The sequence below is a fragment of the Meles meles genome, chromosome 3 (genome assembly GCF_922984935.1).
Source record: "Meles meles chromosome 3, mMelMel3.1 paternal haplotype, whole genome shotgun sequence".
Taxonomy (NCBI): domain Eukaryota; kingdom Metazoa; phylum Chordata; class Mammalia; order Carnivora; family Mustelidae; genus Meles; species Meles meles.
In genome coordinates, this window is record NC_060068.1 from 175,784,436 (window position 1) to 175,799,472 (window position 15,037).

General features: G+C 44.3%; 1 protein-coding gene across 5 annotated transcripts in view; it reads left to right on the plus strand.

Moving 5' to 3' along the window:
• Positions 1–7,576, plus strand: part of CTNND2 (catenin delta 2) — a 921,273-nt gene extending 913,697 nt beyond the window's left edge. For all 5 annotated transcript variants that reach the window (XM_046000689.1, XM_046000692.1, XM_046000691.1 and 2 more), the window contains one exon: positions 6,387–7,576. In XM_046000689.1, coding sequence (XP_045856645.1) covers positions 6,387–6,647 — 261 coding nt within the window. In that variant the 3' untranslated portion in view covers positions 6,648–7,576. The remainder of the gene's footprint in view (positions 1–6,386) is intronic.
• The last annotated feature ends 7,461 nt before the right edge of the window (positions 7,577–15,037 follow it).

The window sequence follows — 15,037 nt, forward strand, 5'->3', positions numbered from 1 at the left end:
CAGTAACCATTGCCAGAGCTGGCTTCTGTAGATGCTCTAGATTCCCGCCCTAAGTCAGGAAAGTTGGGCTGAAAGATACATCTGAAAGCTGTTTGTTTGATCACAATAACCAGAGGCCAGTAAACATGGGGGAAAGTGTGCCGTTTTTTAACATTTCTCAACACTTGGCCAGGCAGCGTCTTTGTAAAGGAAAGGGACCTGCTCCCAGTAGATGGAGTGTCTTGTGCAGGACCGTTTCCAAGAGAGGAAGGAGGAGGACATGGAGAGTATCTCCTCGACCTTAAATTACCTTTTTCTCTAATCACTCATCAACAGGAGAAATGGTAGCAGGTAGAGGGGTGATGCCATTGCTCTGAATGTTCCAGACCATAGGCAGCCACTCTGGAAGACATCGGGTGTTGTCTGCAAGCCCCTGGTGAAAGCCCAGGCCTCGTGGCCTGCCTGACACGTTGCTAACATCTACTTCACCTCCCTCAGTTCTGGCCTTTGCTAAAAGCAAAGAGGTCAGTGAATAAATAAATAAGTGAACAAGCGTTAGACAGGTGCTCACCAGGGGTGGCCAGCAGCGATCCGCAGATCAACATGCCTGCCCAAACACAAAGGAAAACGGAAACAAAGTGTATGGGAAATGCCAATTTCAATTAAGAAAACCTTTATCTTTTAGTAAATACCAGGTACAGTGGGAATTATCTGTAGCTCTTAAAGATATTGGTCAGGATGTGATCGGACCCTGACTTTGCATCCACGAGTGTAGGCGTAGTCTTTAGTCTCCGCAGGTTGAAAGAAGCTCATCCCAAGAATTGGCTTATTCTGTATCAGCCTTTCTCTCCCTGGATTCCACTGTCGTTGGCAGTGAAGACATGCGCAGGTGTGGCCCAAAGGTCCTTGGCAACTTACAGGATGGCTTTGGTTCCCTTAAGATTGCTTGCAATCTAGACTTAGAGGATCGTCCCCCAGTGGCTCTAAGGGGTACATTCTTTTTACCTGAGCCTGTGATGAATAACTAAGCAAATTGAAATTAATGAGCTAAGATGGCATCCGTGCGGGGAGAGTAAGCACAGCCTAGTGCGGCCTTTTCCCCAGGGTGCCCCAGAGTGTGCTCAGACTCAGTGGGAATTGTCAAGGCCACGGTGCCCCAGGCAAATGCTGGGAAGCCCGGCCTGGATGGAGTTCGAGCTCGGCGCCCCTTGTCAACACAGGGGAGATGCTACTGGCGGGCCACCAGTTGAGCTGAGCCCCACGGCGATAGCTCAGGGCCATCATTATTCCCTGAGCAGTCCCGCGGAGGGACGTAGATGAGTGGACTATTAACCCCATTCTAATATCAAGCAACATTTTAAAAAATCCGTTAGAAAGATCTGTTTTTTCCCTAAGAAAATTCCAAGTAAATCCTTATGACACTGCAGGCAAGTCGGTTGGTTACTGGAATCAACTTTGGCTCTCCTCTCAGCTCTCCTTGCTGGGAACTCGGGAAGGCATGACCACCCTAACCCTTCGGAAGAGGAGGAGATGTGGTTCTCTTCCAGTTGGGCCGTTCTAGAGACAACCTTGTACACAGCCTTCAAGATTTAGATTTTCTGGCCATGTGGACAGGGCCAACACTTTAGATGGATGGAATGCTTTCGTTTTTGGCACTTTCCCAGGTTAAAAGTGACCTCCCAACCTTGAAGCTAGTAAAAGACCAGCCTGAACAATCTAACCAGGAGCGGTGTGCCAGGATCCATTCCATTTCAGTGCGGATGCCTGTCCTCTGCTGAGGGCTCCAGTCTCCTGGCTGACTTGGTCCCTAGCTGGGCTTGACCAGCTTCATAGAGGAGGCTTGACAGCAACTCATCTCCAAGAAGAAGCATTGCACTGAGGGAAACGGGCTTGAGGTAGGCCTACAAGAGGAGACAAAGGCGGTGAGAGCTGGGAACGAGGCCCCAACCCAGGATGCAATGGCCAAGTGAGGGTCCAGGGCAATTACTGGGAGCCAGGCTTTCCACGACTCAGTGGAAAGGGAGCCAGGCAGCTATTCAGCTGCACCACTGCCCACGACACCACCTGGGACTTCTCATTTTCATTGAATTCTGAGCCTCGGCACTCCTAGAGGAAACAGCCATGAGTGTGAAGTAAGGTTCATGGTCCTCAGTTTGTAGGTCTCCAATCAGCTGGTTGCAGGCGTCATTTTAAGAGTTAACTACCTCAGCTCCCCCAAAATCCTACTGACCTTCTACTAGTTTATCCCCTACTTATAAAGAAAACATATTCAACTATATCTATAACTTAATTATAATGTAGATAACCGTATCTAGCAACAGAATTTTGTGTTCATAAACTAGAGATAAAGGGGTTTGGTGTTTTGATGACAACACAAATGATTACATCAAACAGCATCGTAAGGTCCTGGTTGGTGTCCTCAGTTTCACTGCCAAGTGGACAGAGCACGTAAGGCTGTCCCCAGAGATGAGGAAATTTGTATCTCTAACAAGCTTCCAGGTGATGTTGAGCTGCTGGTCTCGGGACTAAACTCTGAGAACCATGAATCCTTACCTCGTGACCTTTTTTCATTGTCTATTAACAGCCTGAGTCTTCAGCTTTCGCCCCATGGTGAAGTTTGAAGGTCTGTAATGGGCACCTGTTTTCCTTGCACTAGTGATCAGTCCAGTTTATAAGCAAACCCAGTGAGGAATAAACACAGTTTTCTGTGTGTGGGTAGTGCGGGATAGAGAAGAGGCAGGGTCCTTCCTAATTTAAACTAAACATCCTCCTTTTGGGGAAAAAGTTCAATAGCGATGACTTTATGGGAGCAGGAGTCATAGGACAGAGTGCCAAGAAGGTGGACCCCAGCCAGTATCCCTACGTGAGCCGGCGGGTTGCACCCCCTGACCGCAAAAAGGATTCTGCCTTAAGGCAAAAGCAGGCAATAGCCTCAGGCTCCTTGGGTGTGTCAGGGCTTCTCTGAACCACAACAGACACGCAAATTCGGAGTACACCACTGCTATACCTTGTTCTGCTTCCTTCATAGAAATCTGCTGTATGCGAACAGTGGAACATAAAAATCACATTTATTTTTAGCTCCTCCATGAGGAGGGCTTATATTTGAGAGCATTTTATCTAATTTTGAATACCTTCAGATAATCCCTTAAATTATAAAATACAGCCAACATTCCTACAATGCAAATGTACATCCACAGTGAACATCTACACCAGGAGGCCAATGAGCGAATTTAATCCCTCCAGACAGTGGTGGTACCTGTCACCCCGTCCTGGAGAGTCCGTTTACATACGTTCTCAGAACTGCAGGACTAAACCTCAGAGGGGGTTGGCATGAGACTTTACAACCAATACAGGTGAACTGAAAAGGCAATTCCTCAAGGTAAGAGATTAAAATAAACGTGTGCCCAACCTAAAGACATCCCCCAACCAGAGAGAAGATGGTGACACTAAGAAATTTGAAACAGGTCATACAAAAGCCTGAAAGAAGCAGCCACTGTGGGGGAGAGCCATGAGCCTGCGAGTGATTTCCCCTGCAGACCTGCCCACCCCCAGCCACTGAGACCGACACAAAGAAGTGAGAGCTCTCCTAGGGTTCCCTTGTCCACTGGCCTCCCTTCTTATTATAGAGCCTGGAGTCAACCCAATGAGGCTGGCCCCCTGAGGATCGGCCAGTTTGGCTCCACTGAAACTGTGTTCGTGTGGTGGAGAGAATGTGGACTTCAGAGTCAGCCGGACACGGGTTCAAATCCCGGTCTCACAACCCCACTAGCCGTGACATCCTGGACAAGTTTCTTTACCTTTCTGAGCTTCAGTGTCAGAGGGGGGACTGGATGGATGGATGGGCAGACGGATGGATGGATGGATGAATGGACGGATGGTTGGATAGGAAGATAGAGAAAAGAGGGAGGAAGGAAAGGAGATATAGATGATAGATACACTTATACATACATACAAACATATAAATATACATATATACACATATGTACATACGTGTTGTTTAACCTTTAAGTAGTGAGAAACATAAGAGAAATCTGTTAAATGTTGGATATACTGCCCACTGACAGAGAAACACAGTAAACACTAGCTCCTTCCCGTGTGATTTTTCTAAACCACCCAGCTCCAACCCTCTGTATGCTCAGTGTTTTGGTTGCACACGTTGTGGGGTGCCGTTCAGTGTAGCACCCAGCTCTTCAAAGAACAGCACAGGGAACCTCAGTCTAGCCAAGTAATTTCATATACCCGGTCTTATTTAATTACAGATGCTGAAGATTAATTCCAAATGTCCCTCTCATGGCCAGGCTCTTAGGCTAACATGTTTCTCAGGTAGCCCGACACCTCACTCATCACCCTCCGCTAACTGGAAGTGTGGGACATAGTGGAGGGCAGCTATCATGAAGTTCGCCACTTCTTTGAAAAATAGGTCAATTACTAGTGTAAATCAATTACATGTAAAAGAGGGAGTTTCACTTACTTGAGAGAAGAATTATGTGCGGGTCATTAGAAGCATTCATTTACAGGCAACGTGCTAATTACAAATCATTACCTATTAACTAGGACCAATTTCTATAGGACAGTTCCATGCTGAGCCTTAGTTAAATTAATAGAGAATTACTGCATCTGCTTGGAGCTGATCAAATCGTGTTTCGTTAAGAGCATTCCATCATTCACACCAGACCTCTTCCCCAATTATTGCCACGAGCAGAGCTTCATGCATGACTGTATGATCTAGCTGTGGGGGGGTTCTGCTTACGTTAGAGGCACGGTGCTTAAAAAGGGACCCCAGAGGCAGTCAGAACAAAAGAGGATATCCAGAACCCCCCACACGTAAGTGCTAATTGTCAGGCATGAACACTCTTGGTCTTACTGTCCTTAAAACCAAGCAGAGGGAACTAATTCTTGACCATACATATCTCAGAGGCTCCTTTGACCCCTTTAGCCTTTTAAGGCCCCTGACATCAGAGAGTCATGTGCAAAGGACAAGAGTGCAAACAAGGAGTACAGGGGTGGGCTGAGGGTCACCGCAGAATCCTGAAGGCCCCTTTCTGCCAACCAAGAGCTTCATAATCCCACAATATTCTTAAATTCAATCAACTCTTAATTAAACCAAGTTGGGAAACATGTCAGTCCTTCGGAGTATGCTATATTTGGAGTGGATGCCCTCTTTTCAACATATGCTTTTCTGCGTATTCCTTTGAGGCCACGGTCCCTGATCACTTAGGTGGGTGTGATGGAATGGCCCTACCAGTGGCCCTACCTCCGTCCTCCAGAGAGGTATTGATCACAGCCCACTGCGCTGGCAGGAAGATCCCCAAGCGACCATTAGACCTTGTACATCTTCATTGTCTCTTTGTCTGGGATTGCGGCACCTAGGTGTAAGAGAGCAAATGCAGGAAAGGAAAATCAACTACTCATGTTCTACAGCTTCTAGTCTGTACCTCTTCATTTAAAACAGGTTATGTAGCCGAAAAGTCTAGCATTTAGGTCAGTTCCACAATTCCTTGAAGAGTTAAACACTGAATTAACAAAGGGTCCAGCAAAACCAAAAGAGACTCCTAATCTCACAAAACAAACTGAGGGTTGCTGGGGGAGAGGGAGATAGGGAGAGGGTGTTTGGGTGATGGACACTGGGAAGGGTATGTGCTATGGTGAGTGCTGTGAAGTGTGTAACCCTGGTGATTCACAGACCTGTACCCTGGGGCTAATAATACACTATATGTTAATAATAAAAAACAAGGGGTCCAGCAATGCCACTTTTAGGTATGTACCCCCAAAACTGAAAGCAGGGACTCCAACAGGTACCAGAGCACCCACATTCATTATAGCATTATTCACAATAGCCAAGAGAGCAAACAACCCAAGTGGCCATCAACAGGTGAACCGATAAACAAAATGTAGTGAAATGGTACAATGGAATACTGTTCAGCCTTAAGAAAGGACAAGAAGCAGTCGAAATGGCAAATTCTGTGTTCTGTTTTAGCATAATCATAATTTTTTTTAAAGAATTTATTTATTTATTTGACAGACAGAGATCACAAGTAGGCAGAGAGGCAGGCAGAGAGAGAGGAGGAAGCAGGCTCCCCGCCAGGCAGAGAGCCCAATGTGGGCCTCGATCCCAGAACCCTGGGATCACGACCTGAGCCAAAGGCAGAAGCTTTAACCCACTGAGCCACCCAGGCGCCCCAATCATAATTTTTAATAAAGATTATGCAAGAATGCTGGCGTGTGGACCCAGGAACCAACTTCTGAAAGGAAGGGCAATCAGCAGCTCACAGCGTTTGCAGACGCGCGGTGCTGGCGGCCGGGCGGGTGGAGGCCCAGCCTTCCTAGGAGGCTCGACCGCCGCGGACGTGGGGAGGCTGCGTGCGGGGAGAGCGAACCAGCCCAGGTGGATCTTCTCTTCTGTGCAGGTTCCAGCACAGCCAGTCCCACAGGAGCCCAGCAGGAAAGACTACGAGACCTACCAGCCATTTCAGAATTCCACGAGAAACTACGACGAGTCCTTCTTCGAGGACCAGGTCCACCATCGCCCTCCCGCCAGTGAGTACACCATGCACCTGGGACTCAAGTCCACCGGCAACTATGTCGACTTCTACTCAGCTGCCCGTCCCTACAGTGAACTGAACTATGAAACGAGCCACTACCCCGCCTCCCCCGACTCCTGGGTGTGAGGAGCGGGCGGCGCGAGGCTCTCCGGGAACAATGCATGTGCATGCATACCACAAGACATTGCTTTTCTTTCCCCCCTGCAAATTTAGTTTGTTAAAGCCTGTTCCGTAGGAAGGCTGTGATAACCAGTAAGGACCTATTACGAGCTCTTTTAGAAAGCTAAATGAAACGAACATTAGCTTGGAAGTCGGTAGGAAGCTGGAGTGATCCTGACCAGGACACTGTACAACACCTTTCTAGCTGGAGCTGTAGGGTGTAAAAAAAAAAAAAAAAAAAAGTGCTTTGCCTTGAACGTGGCGGAAAGCAGCAGAGGAGACGGGCGGGGTGGTGGGGCGTGAAGGTTACAGTTAAGCACAAGGGGACGGCGTAGTTCACACTCTTTAGAGGGACGGCTTCTCACGCTTTCTTTTCTCTCTCCATCCGTTGTGATTCTAGGCTTCAAGTTGCATTGGGGTTCCTCTGTACAGCAAGACGTTTCTTGCCTTTTGTTAATGCATTGTTGTAAAGTATTTGATGTACATTACAGATTAAAGGAGAAAAGCGCATCGTGTATATTCTACCATGCCTAGTGTTTCCTCATCTACGGTTCTAAATATTGCTTCGATTTCAAACTTTTGAAAGATGTATGGATTTCCAGTTTTTCTTCTCTTTTCTTTCTCCCAGTATGTTTTAACAAAAAAAAAAAATGGGAAAAAAGGAATATTTAGCAGTATTGTTCGTTCTGATCTGTGAATTTGTTTGTGGCAACTAAACAAGGCATTCAGCAGTTTCTGACAATTAACATCCATCATTCCACACTCCTTGTCAACAAAGTGCTTTTTCACTGCCTAAAATTTTAGATGTAGATATTTGAAATAGATTTTTTCATTTATACCAGTTTTCTTTATGATGATACAGTGTTAAAAGAAAATAAATTACAATTGATCTGTCATCCATATTTGCTAAGAATGTCTATTTCCAAGGACCTATCTTACAAAATACACATTCTTGCTTGTGTGTCTGTGCGCGTGTGGGTGTGTGTATGTCCTCGTATGTGTAAAAAGGACCTGTGTGAGATTTTATTTTGATAGAAGCTATTTCATCTGCTGTTCATCTTGTACAAGCTTTGTTTCTGGTTTTTGGTATAAATGTACATCGGTTTGTTCCTCTTGTACTGCATCTACTTTCTGACCATCTAGTGACTCAGGATATTAGGCCAGTGGAAGTGAAGTTATAGGATTTTCACACATTCACACACTCTTGGATACCACCTCTTTCTACAGGTCCATTTCCTTCCACGTTTTATGCCCTCAGAACACAATAAACCATGGCCAACTCAATAATTTCACTTTGGGGCCAATTACTTGAAGTATCAACAGAAAATGTAAACTGCTCGCCTTATTACCCCCAAACTTTTTGTTCATGTGGCAGGGAGCAGTGGACCATTATGGATTAGATTATTAAAATTGAACTTGAAGCTAATGTTAGACTAGTGGTTAACAGAGCTAAGAAATAAGGCTAACCATTTAAAAGAACACGGGCTGTGGGTAAATTAGCTTTGCTCTCTAGATGCAAGTGACTGAGGCCAATAGGTGCCTAAGTAAATGTTAACTGTTCTTGGAAAAAATAAAAATTAAATAACAAAAGAAATTGGCTGCCATCTTCCTTTAAAACTTGCTCCCCTTCACGCTACACAGCTTAATTCAGCTCTAAGTCCAAAATCAGCAATTCCTTCCCCAAATTTAACAACAATCAAAAGATTTTTTGCTCATCCGTATTTTTGCAAACAAAAAGCTAATTTCCCCGAATAGAGCAAGAGACGGAAATTTACATATTAATTTTCTTACAAATTACCAGCAAGCTGAACCTTGTTGCACCATTTACCCAGGACTCCACATTTTGGTGGGTGCCCTCACAGGAATGTTCCAGCCCCCATGGAGAGAGAGAAATCTACCGCGCTGAGAACGACATGTCCACTTCATTCATGGCACAGAACGAACTAGTGAAGTTCATCAAGGCAGATAGGACTCATGCATAACCTCGTTGAACTTGTCCAAAAGAAAACAGCGGGACTCCTTCCTGGCTGGACTTGTGCACAGGGGAATTACTACATGTCCTAAAATGTCCTTCTAGCAGGAATTTCATGTTTCCTTGATGCTTTTGAGTTCATGCCTTCCCTGCATTTGTGACCTGGGAAGACCAAAGATGCCTCTGCGGCCCATGATTCTTCTAATGGCACATTGTGTGGGGCCGGGATGACCAATTCAGCTGGGAGCCTCTGGCTTCAGAGGTAGAAGTAGGAGGAAGAAAATGAAAACTATTTGCTGTTATTCAAAGCAATCCTCTTATTTTCATCCACACACGTATACATACACACAAATATATAAGGAGAGAGAAGTGACTGATAGATAGAAAGTGATAGATAGTCTAGATATCTGAGAGATAGGTAGGTAGACAGATCCTAGACGGATAGATGAGATGTCACATAAACTGCGAAATGACCTAAAGCCCCCACAGGCTCCCTTGGTAGTAAAGGTTGATCAGCTGGTGATTTGTTTTTCCTAACAAGGGCTGTATTGGATAAAAGCCTACAGTGGCAAGAAACCTTTGTTTTTGTTTTCATGGTACTAAAGTGACCAGGTCCGACACCCCCCACCCCACACCTGGCCCCCTGCAAATAGTTGCCTCTTGGGTCTACAAGAGCCTCCAGATCTTGAATTCTCTACTGAGATGGGAATGGTGTTTTTCAGAGCAAATGGGGGAAGAAAAGGAACTAGAAATTTTTTTCTTCTCAATCCCTGTAGTGGACCATATACATATACCCAATGCATTTAATAGGTTGTAAAATTTTGACATTATGGATGAAAAATAGACCCATTTTTTTTTCACTTGAGAGTTTTGATCACCAGGGACTGATGAAAGGAATATGTAAACTATTACCACCTTGAATGATATTAATATTTAAAAATAAGTTCTTTTAATATTGATTCAGGTTTCATACCACACTTTAATTCTTTAATCCAAATTATCAGTTGGGAGTTTGACAATAAAATATCAAACAGGTTTATAAGAAATAGGGTGACAAAGACTGTCCCATCACACTTGGTGCCAACTAGGTGAAGGTTAACCACTGATGACCCATTTCATACTAGCAAGATTCATATATTACAGAAAACAGCTGTTACCAAAAAAGGAATGTTAAATTCAATAGCAAAATGAATTTCAATTTCTTTGGTTTGTTTCTTCCACTTACTTCAGCTCCTCTTTGAAAACCAATTTCCTTCCAACTGATGATTCGGTCCCTTCAAAGGGAAAGTGGCAACTCTCAGGTCAGGATCTTCATTAAAATGTGATGGTCTCCATTCCTTGGACAGCGCTCGTTGGAAGACCTTATGCACATCACCTCCTCTCAAGGCAACATACTGTTTTGTAACATGTAGAATTAAACAGGAAGAAGGATCTGAGATGTGGTGACAATCCTTGGCCTTACGAAGTTGAGAGACCAAGACCTCCAGTTACTTACAAACAACAATGACCGCACTCCCAAGTGATGACCTCACATTCTTCTCCAAACCAGAGAACTAATACAAACACTCAGTTCAGGTCTGGCAAGGCAGACACTTGACCTCAGTGTCTCCCATCAGTTCCACAACAAGCCACCAGGCTGCACCTACTGTTTCATTGGCCGCAGAGGAAGAAGGAGTTAAAAAACAAACAAACAATCAAACCAACAAAGCACACTAGGAAATGGTGAAAGTGGGATCTTAAGAGTTTAATCCACTGTTAAGACAATGGAATTCTTGATGTGAACTCCAACAATGGCTACATTAGCATCACACATTGAACACTTTCTCATAGTATGTCCTTGCTTGGTTCCTCAATGAAATGAAGACAAATGCTTTGATGACGTGCCTGGTACTCTAATAGAACATGCATACATAAGAGAGACCTGTCACCCCATGTGGTGCTGAAAGCCATCGTGAGAGATGGTAGAAGATACACATAGTGCTCCAGACCTATTTCCCCACCAATGCACTCTTGGGGTTTGGGTTGAATAATTCTTTGGGGGAAAGGTGGGAGAGAGGGTGGGATATACTTATCAGCATCTCTGGCCTTGACCCACTAGAGGCCTATAACATCACCATTTGCAGTTGTGACAATCAAAATTGTCCCCAGATACTACCAGATGTCCCCTGGGAGGCTCAATCAGCCCCAGTTAGAACCACAGCTCTAGTGCAATGCACAAGATGCTTGTTGCAACTGAGCACAAGGATGCACTCCCAGCTGGGTGACCTGAGAACACCACAAAAAGAAGACAGTGTTTGGCTAGAACTTAAAGAATGGATAGACTTCTGATGAGCAATAATGGAAGCATTTCTGGAAGAACATAAGCCAAAAAGATGTGGGAAGTATAGGGAAATGGACAGGGCACAACGTGCAACAAAATTAATTTTAAAATGAGGAAGAGGGGGAAGTTGGAGAGAGAGAGAGGTCAGGCTGCAAACAAAGTTGAGGATCCTGAAAGCCATATTACAGAAACTCTGAAGATTTTTCACAGCATCTTTGCAGACTTTCTGGGAGTGCATGGTGGTTGTAAAGGTAAAGTCTAGATCAGTGGTCCTCATACCAGGCATCAGAATCACCTGAAGTACATCTGAACAATGTGTTCAAACATTCAGTATATGATTGGATAGGGCTGGGACATTTCTGACAAGTTCCCAAGTTGATGTTGATATTACTTGTCTGGAGACTGTACTTTGAGTCTAGAAAGAGATCACTTCTGCATGATTAGAATAATCTAGAAACTTATTCTCAAGGTATAATCAAGACTGGCATCAACACCACCCAGAAGCATAGCAGAAATGTCCCACTCCATCCTTTCTGCATCAGAATCTGCATTTTCATAAAATCCCTGGGTGATTCTTAAGAACATTGATGTTTGAGAACAGTGATGCAGAAAATGTAATAATCTGAGCTAGGATAATAGCAGATAAAATGAATAAAACTAAGATGAAATGTTGTAGATGTAAAATCCCAGCACTTGGTCACCACTTGAGGTGTGATGGAGGAACCCAATGATCCCTCTAAGACTAGAGCTTGGGTGATCAAAAGCCCAGCAATGGATGACCAACTGGTAAAAAGGAAGAAAGATCTTCCTGGCAAGGAAAATCCACTCCATTTTGGACATGTTACAGAGGTTGATGGTAGATCCAGGGAGAATATCACAGCAGACAGTGGAAATGCAGCCAGGACTCTGAACTAGAGTCACAGAATTAGGCATCATCAGTTCAGTGTTGAGAGTTGGAAAGTGGCATGGACAGAGCATCCATAGAGAGGGGGATGTAGAGAAGCAACCATGCTGGGGATGGTGAAGGTTCATGGGCAACCAGCATGATGCAGAAGGACACAATAGCATATTGGAGGTGGGGTTTGGAGAGAACAAAACCAGTGCACTGTTGTAAAAATCAGAGAGAATGTCGTAAGAAGAGAGTAGAAAGTGTCACTGGTGAGCACAGAGCACAAGGAGGAAGACCACTGAGAAGAAGCCATTGATTATGGTAATTTGGAGACCATGCAGTTGTCGTTCCAATAGCAGGTTAGGGAGGGTGAAAAGCAGGGGAGGGGGGCAGAAGCCTGAGAAGCTTGGCAGTGAGCTATTGATTGTGATGAGACTCTGGCCTGAGACAGTCACAAATGGAATGAAGGCTTGTCTCAGGACAGCACAGGAAACTTGTAAAGCAAGGGCCCATGCTCAGACAAATGGTTTAAAAACAAACCCGTCCTTGCATGCAATATTTTCTTGCTTTCACTGTGTTTTAATGGTCATTTGGCTTGTCCTACTCACTACCACTAAGTAGGTTCTTATTACAACCTGCCCTGTTTTTGAGATGAGGGGAGTAAGATGCAGTGATGTCACGTAGCTGGCAAATTTTGCTGCTAGACCTAAAATGGAGGTTTTTCAACCAAAGGCCATAATACCAGAATGCCTCTTTGAAGAAAGGTGACCTTCCAGCAGTGACTTCAGATAGGATCAGGAGTTCATAAAGCAAAGGGGCCACAGGTAGAGGAAAGCCCGATTCCCCAGGATCCACCCTTTACCCAGCACCAGTCCCACCATGTCTCAGGCAGTGGGACGCCAAAGTCCAAGAGGAAGGGTGTCTGTCTGCTGATCCCAGAGTCTGTTTGTTCACCATACATCCTATGCAACCAGTGCCTCCCATGTCAGTTATTGATGCCATCGATTTCACTTCCAGATGTTCGTCCTTAATATCCCACCCACCTCCATCTGCTCCAACCTGCCTAAGCCTGAACTTCGTGGAGCCAACAAGATGCTCTTTTTCAGAAATTCTAGTTTGAGAGCATGTCCATTCCATGACCACAGCATCTCTTAGTGACCAGGTCAGCAGAGAAACCTGGTGCCCATTTCCAAATGGCTGCCTGTGTTCATGCTCTCATACCAAAGAGCAGACAGCTATGAGATAACCACAGAGCTAAGTCACAGAGCAGAGGAATGTGAACTGGCCTTTATGGGAATTAAACCCAAATCACTGACCATATGAAAAGTGAACTTGAACTACATGAACCAACTTTTCATGAATGGAAAAATTATCACAATACCACTGACTGTGTGTACATATATGACTAACTCTTAATTATGAAGGATACAGTTGCAAATCACACACATAACAATTGAACGATTGAACTAAACCACTCCAAAAGTTAGTGGTTTTTTAAAAAGAGAGAGAGAGAGAAGGATTTATTTTGTTCAAGAATTTGCAGTCTGGACTGGGCTCCATGAAGACAGCTCAGTTCCATTCCACTCAGAATCAGCCACAGAAGTGGGAAGGCTGGTTTGGAGCCACTTAAAGGCTCAGTCGCTTAAGTATCTAGCACTTCTGCTGGGAAAACTCAAGTAGCTGGTGGCAGGAAGAGCTGCAGCCCCTTGGGCTTTCTGTGAACTATCTCCTCATGCCTGTCCAGCAGAGATGCTTCATGGGGTCAAACTTCTCTATTGTCTCAAGTTGCCCAAAGTCTGTCCCAAGAGAAAGAAGCCAGCACAAAATTCAAAATGCATTCTATTAGTCAATGCAGTAGCAAAATATTGCCAAGTTTCCGAGGGAAGAGGCAGAAAATAGATTCTATCTCTTGAGATGGGAGGGAGGCAAGATTCTGAAAGAGCATGCAAGATTAGAAACACTCTTGTTGGCTTTTTGAAAAAATCTTCTACAAAACTGATAACACTTGGGGTGCCTGGGTGGCTCAGTGGATTAAGCCGCTGTCTTCGGCTCAGGTCATGATCTCAGGGTCCTGGGATCGAGCCCTGCATCGGGCTCTCTGCTCCGCGGGGAGCCTGCTTCCTCCTCTCTCTCTGCCTACTTGTGATCTCTCTCTCTGTCAAATAAATAAATAAAATCTTAAAAAAAAAAACTGATAACACTTTACCTTTCAAACTTTGATCAGGATTTCTTAATGGCAAAAGCAATGAGTTTTACTATAAGAAGTTAAAAATTAATACTATAACTCACAAAATTGGGATAAAACAGTCATGTAATTTTGGCAGAAGGAAGGATTTGGATCTTGGGTTTGTGTTTCCTCCAGCTGAATAAGAGCAAGAAAGCATGTGATGACTCTTGTTCCTGGCAGCCATCTTGTGACCACGAGGGACCCAGAAAAAGCTGAAGTTAAAGCTGAGGAAGGCAGGGTAGATATATAGAAAGAACCTGGCTCTCTTCTCAGAGCACATGAGAACCACCAAATTCCCCAGAATATTCCACAACAGGCAATCATTAAGTACTCATATCCAAATTCTAGAGATTCTTCTCCTGCCCTCACATAGGAAGTAACCAAAGGCTGACCTGATGAAAGCAATCTCATGATAAAGAATTAAATATTCCCATCACCATTTCCTTAGAATAAAAGCTTACATATCCTAAAATTTAGTAAAATAGAGTTAATAATTAAATAAAGGAAGCATCAATTTTGGTAAGCATAAAGGCATTCCACAGACAATTTTTCTAGCCATTGTCCTAATAGATCTTATTTTTTAACCCTAGTAAAATAGGCTACAGATTCATAATTGAGTCGGTTTGACATTTATGTTGTTGCTTCAGTATACTATCAATATCAGATGACTTGGGGGTTGTAAGTAATTATGTTCTTCATATGTTCATGATCTGTAACAAAGAGAGCAAATGGAGGATGATTAAAGGCTTGGAGGAGTGAGGAGGAGCACAGGTCCGTGTACTGAGCAGCGACACAGCTTTTCTCTGGGTTGGGCTGTCTTTGGAAATGCACAGTTTTGAGAATGAGAATGTCTCCAAGTTACATGGCACTTTACCACTTCTTCTTATGCTAGCAGACACTGCTTCCATTATCAATGCAGTGTAATTACCACCTTCCTTTTCCCAATTCC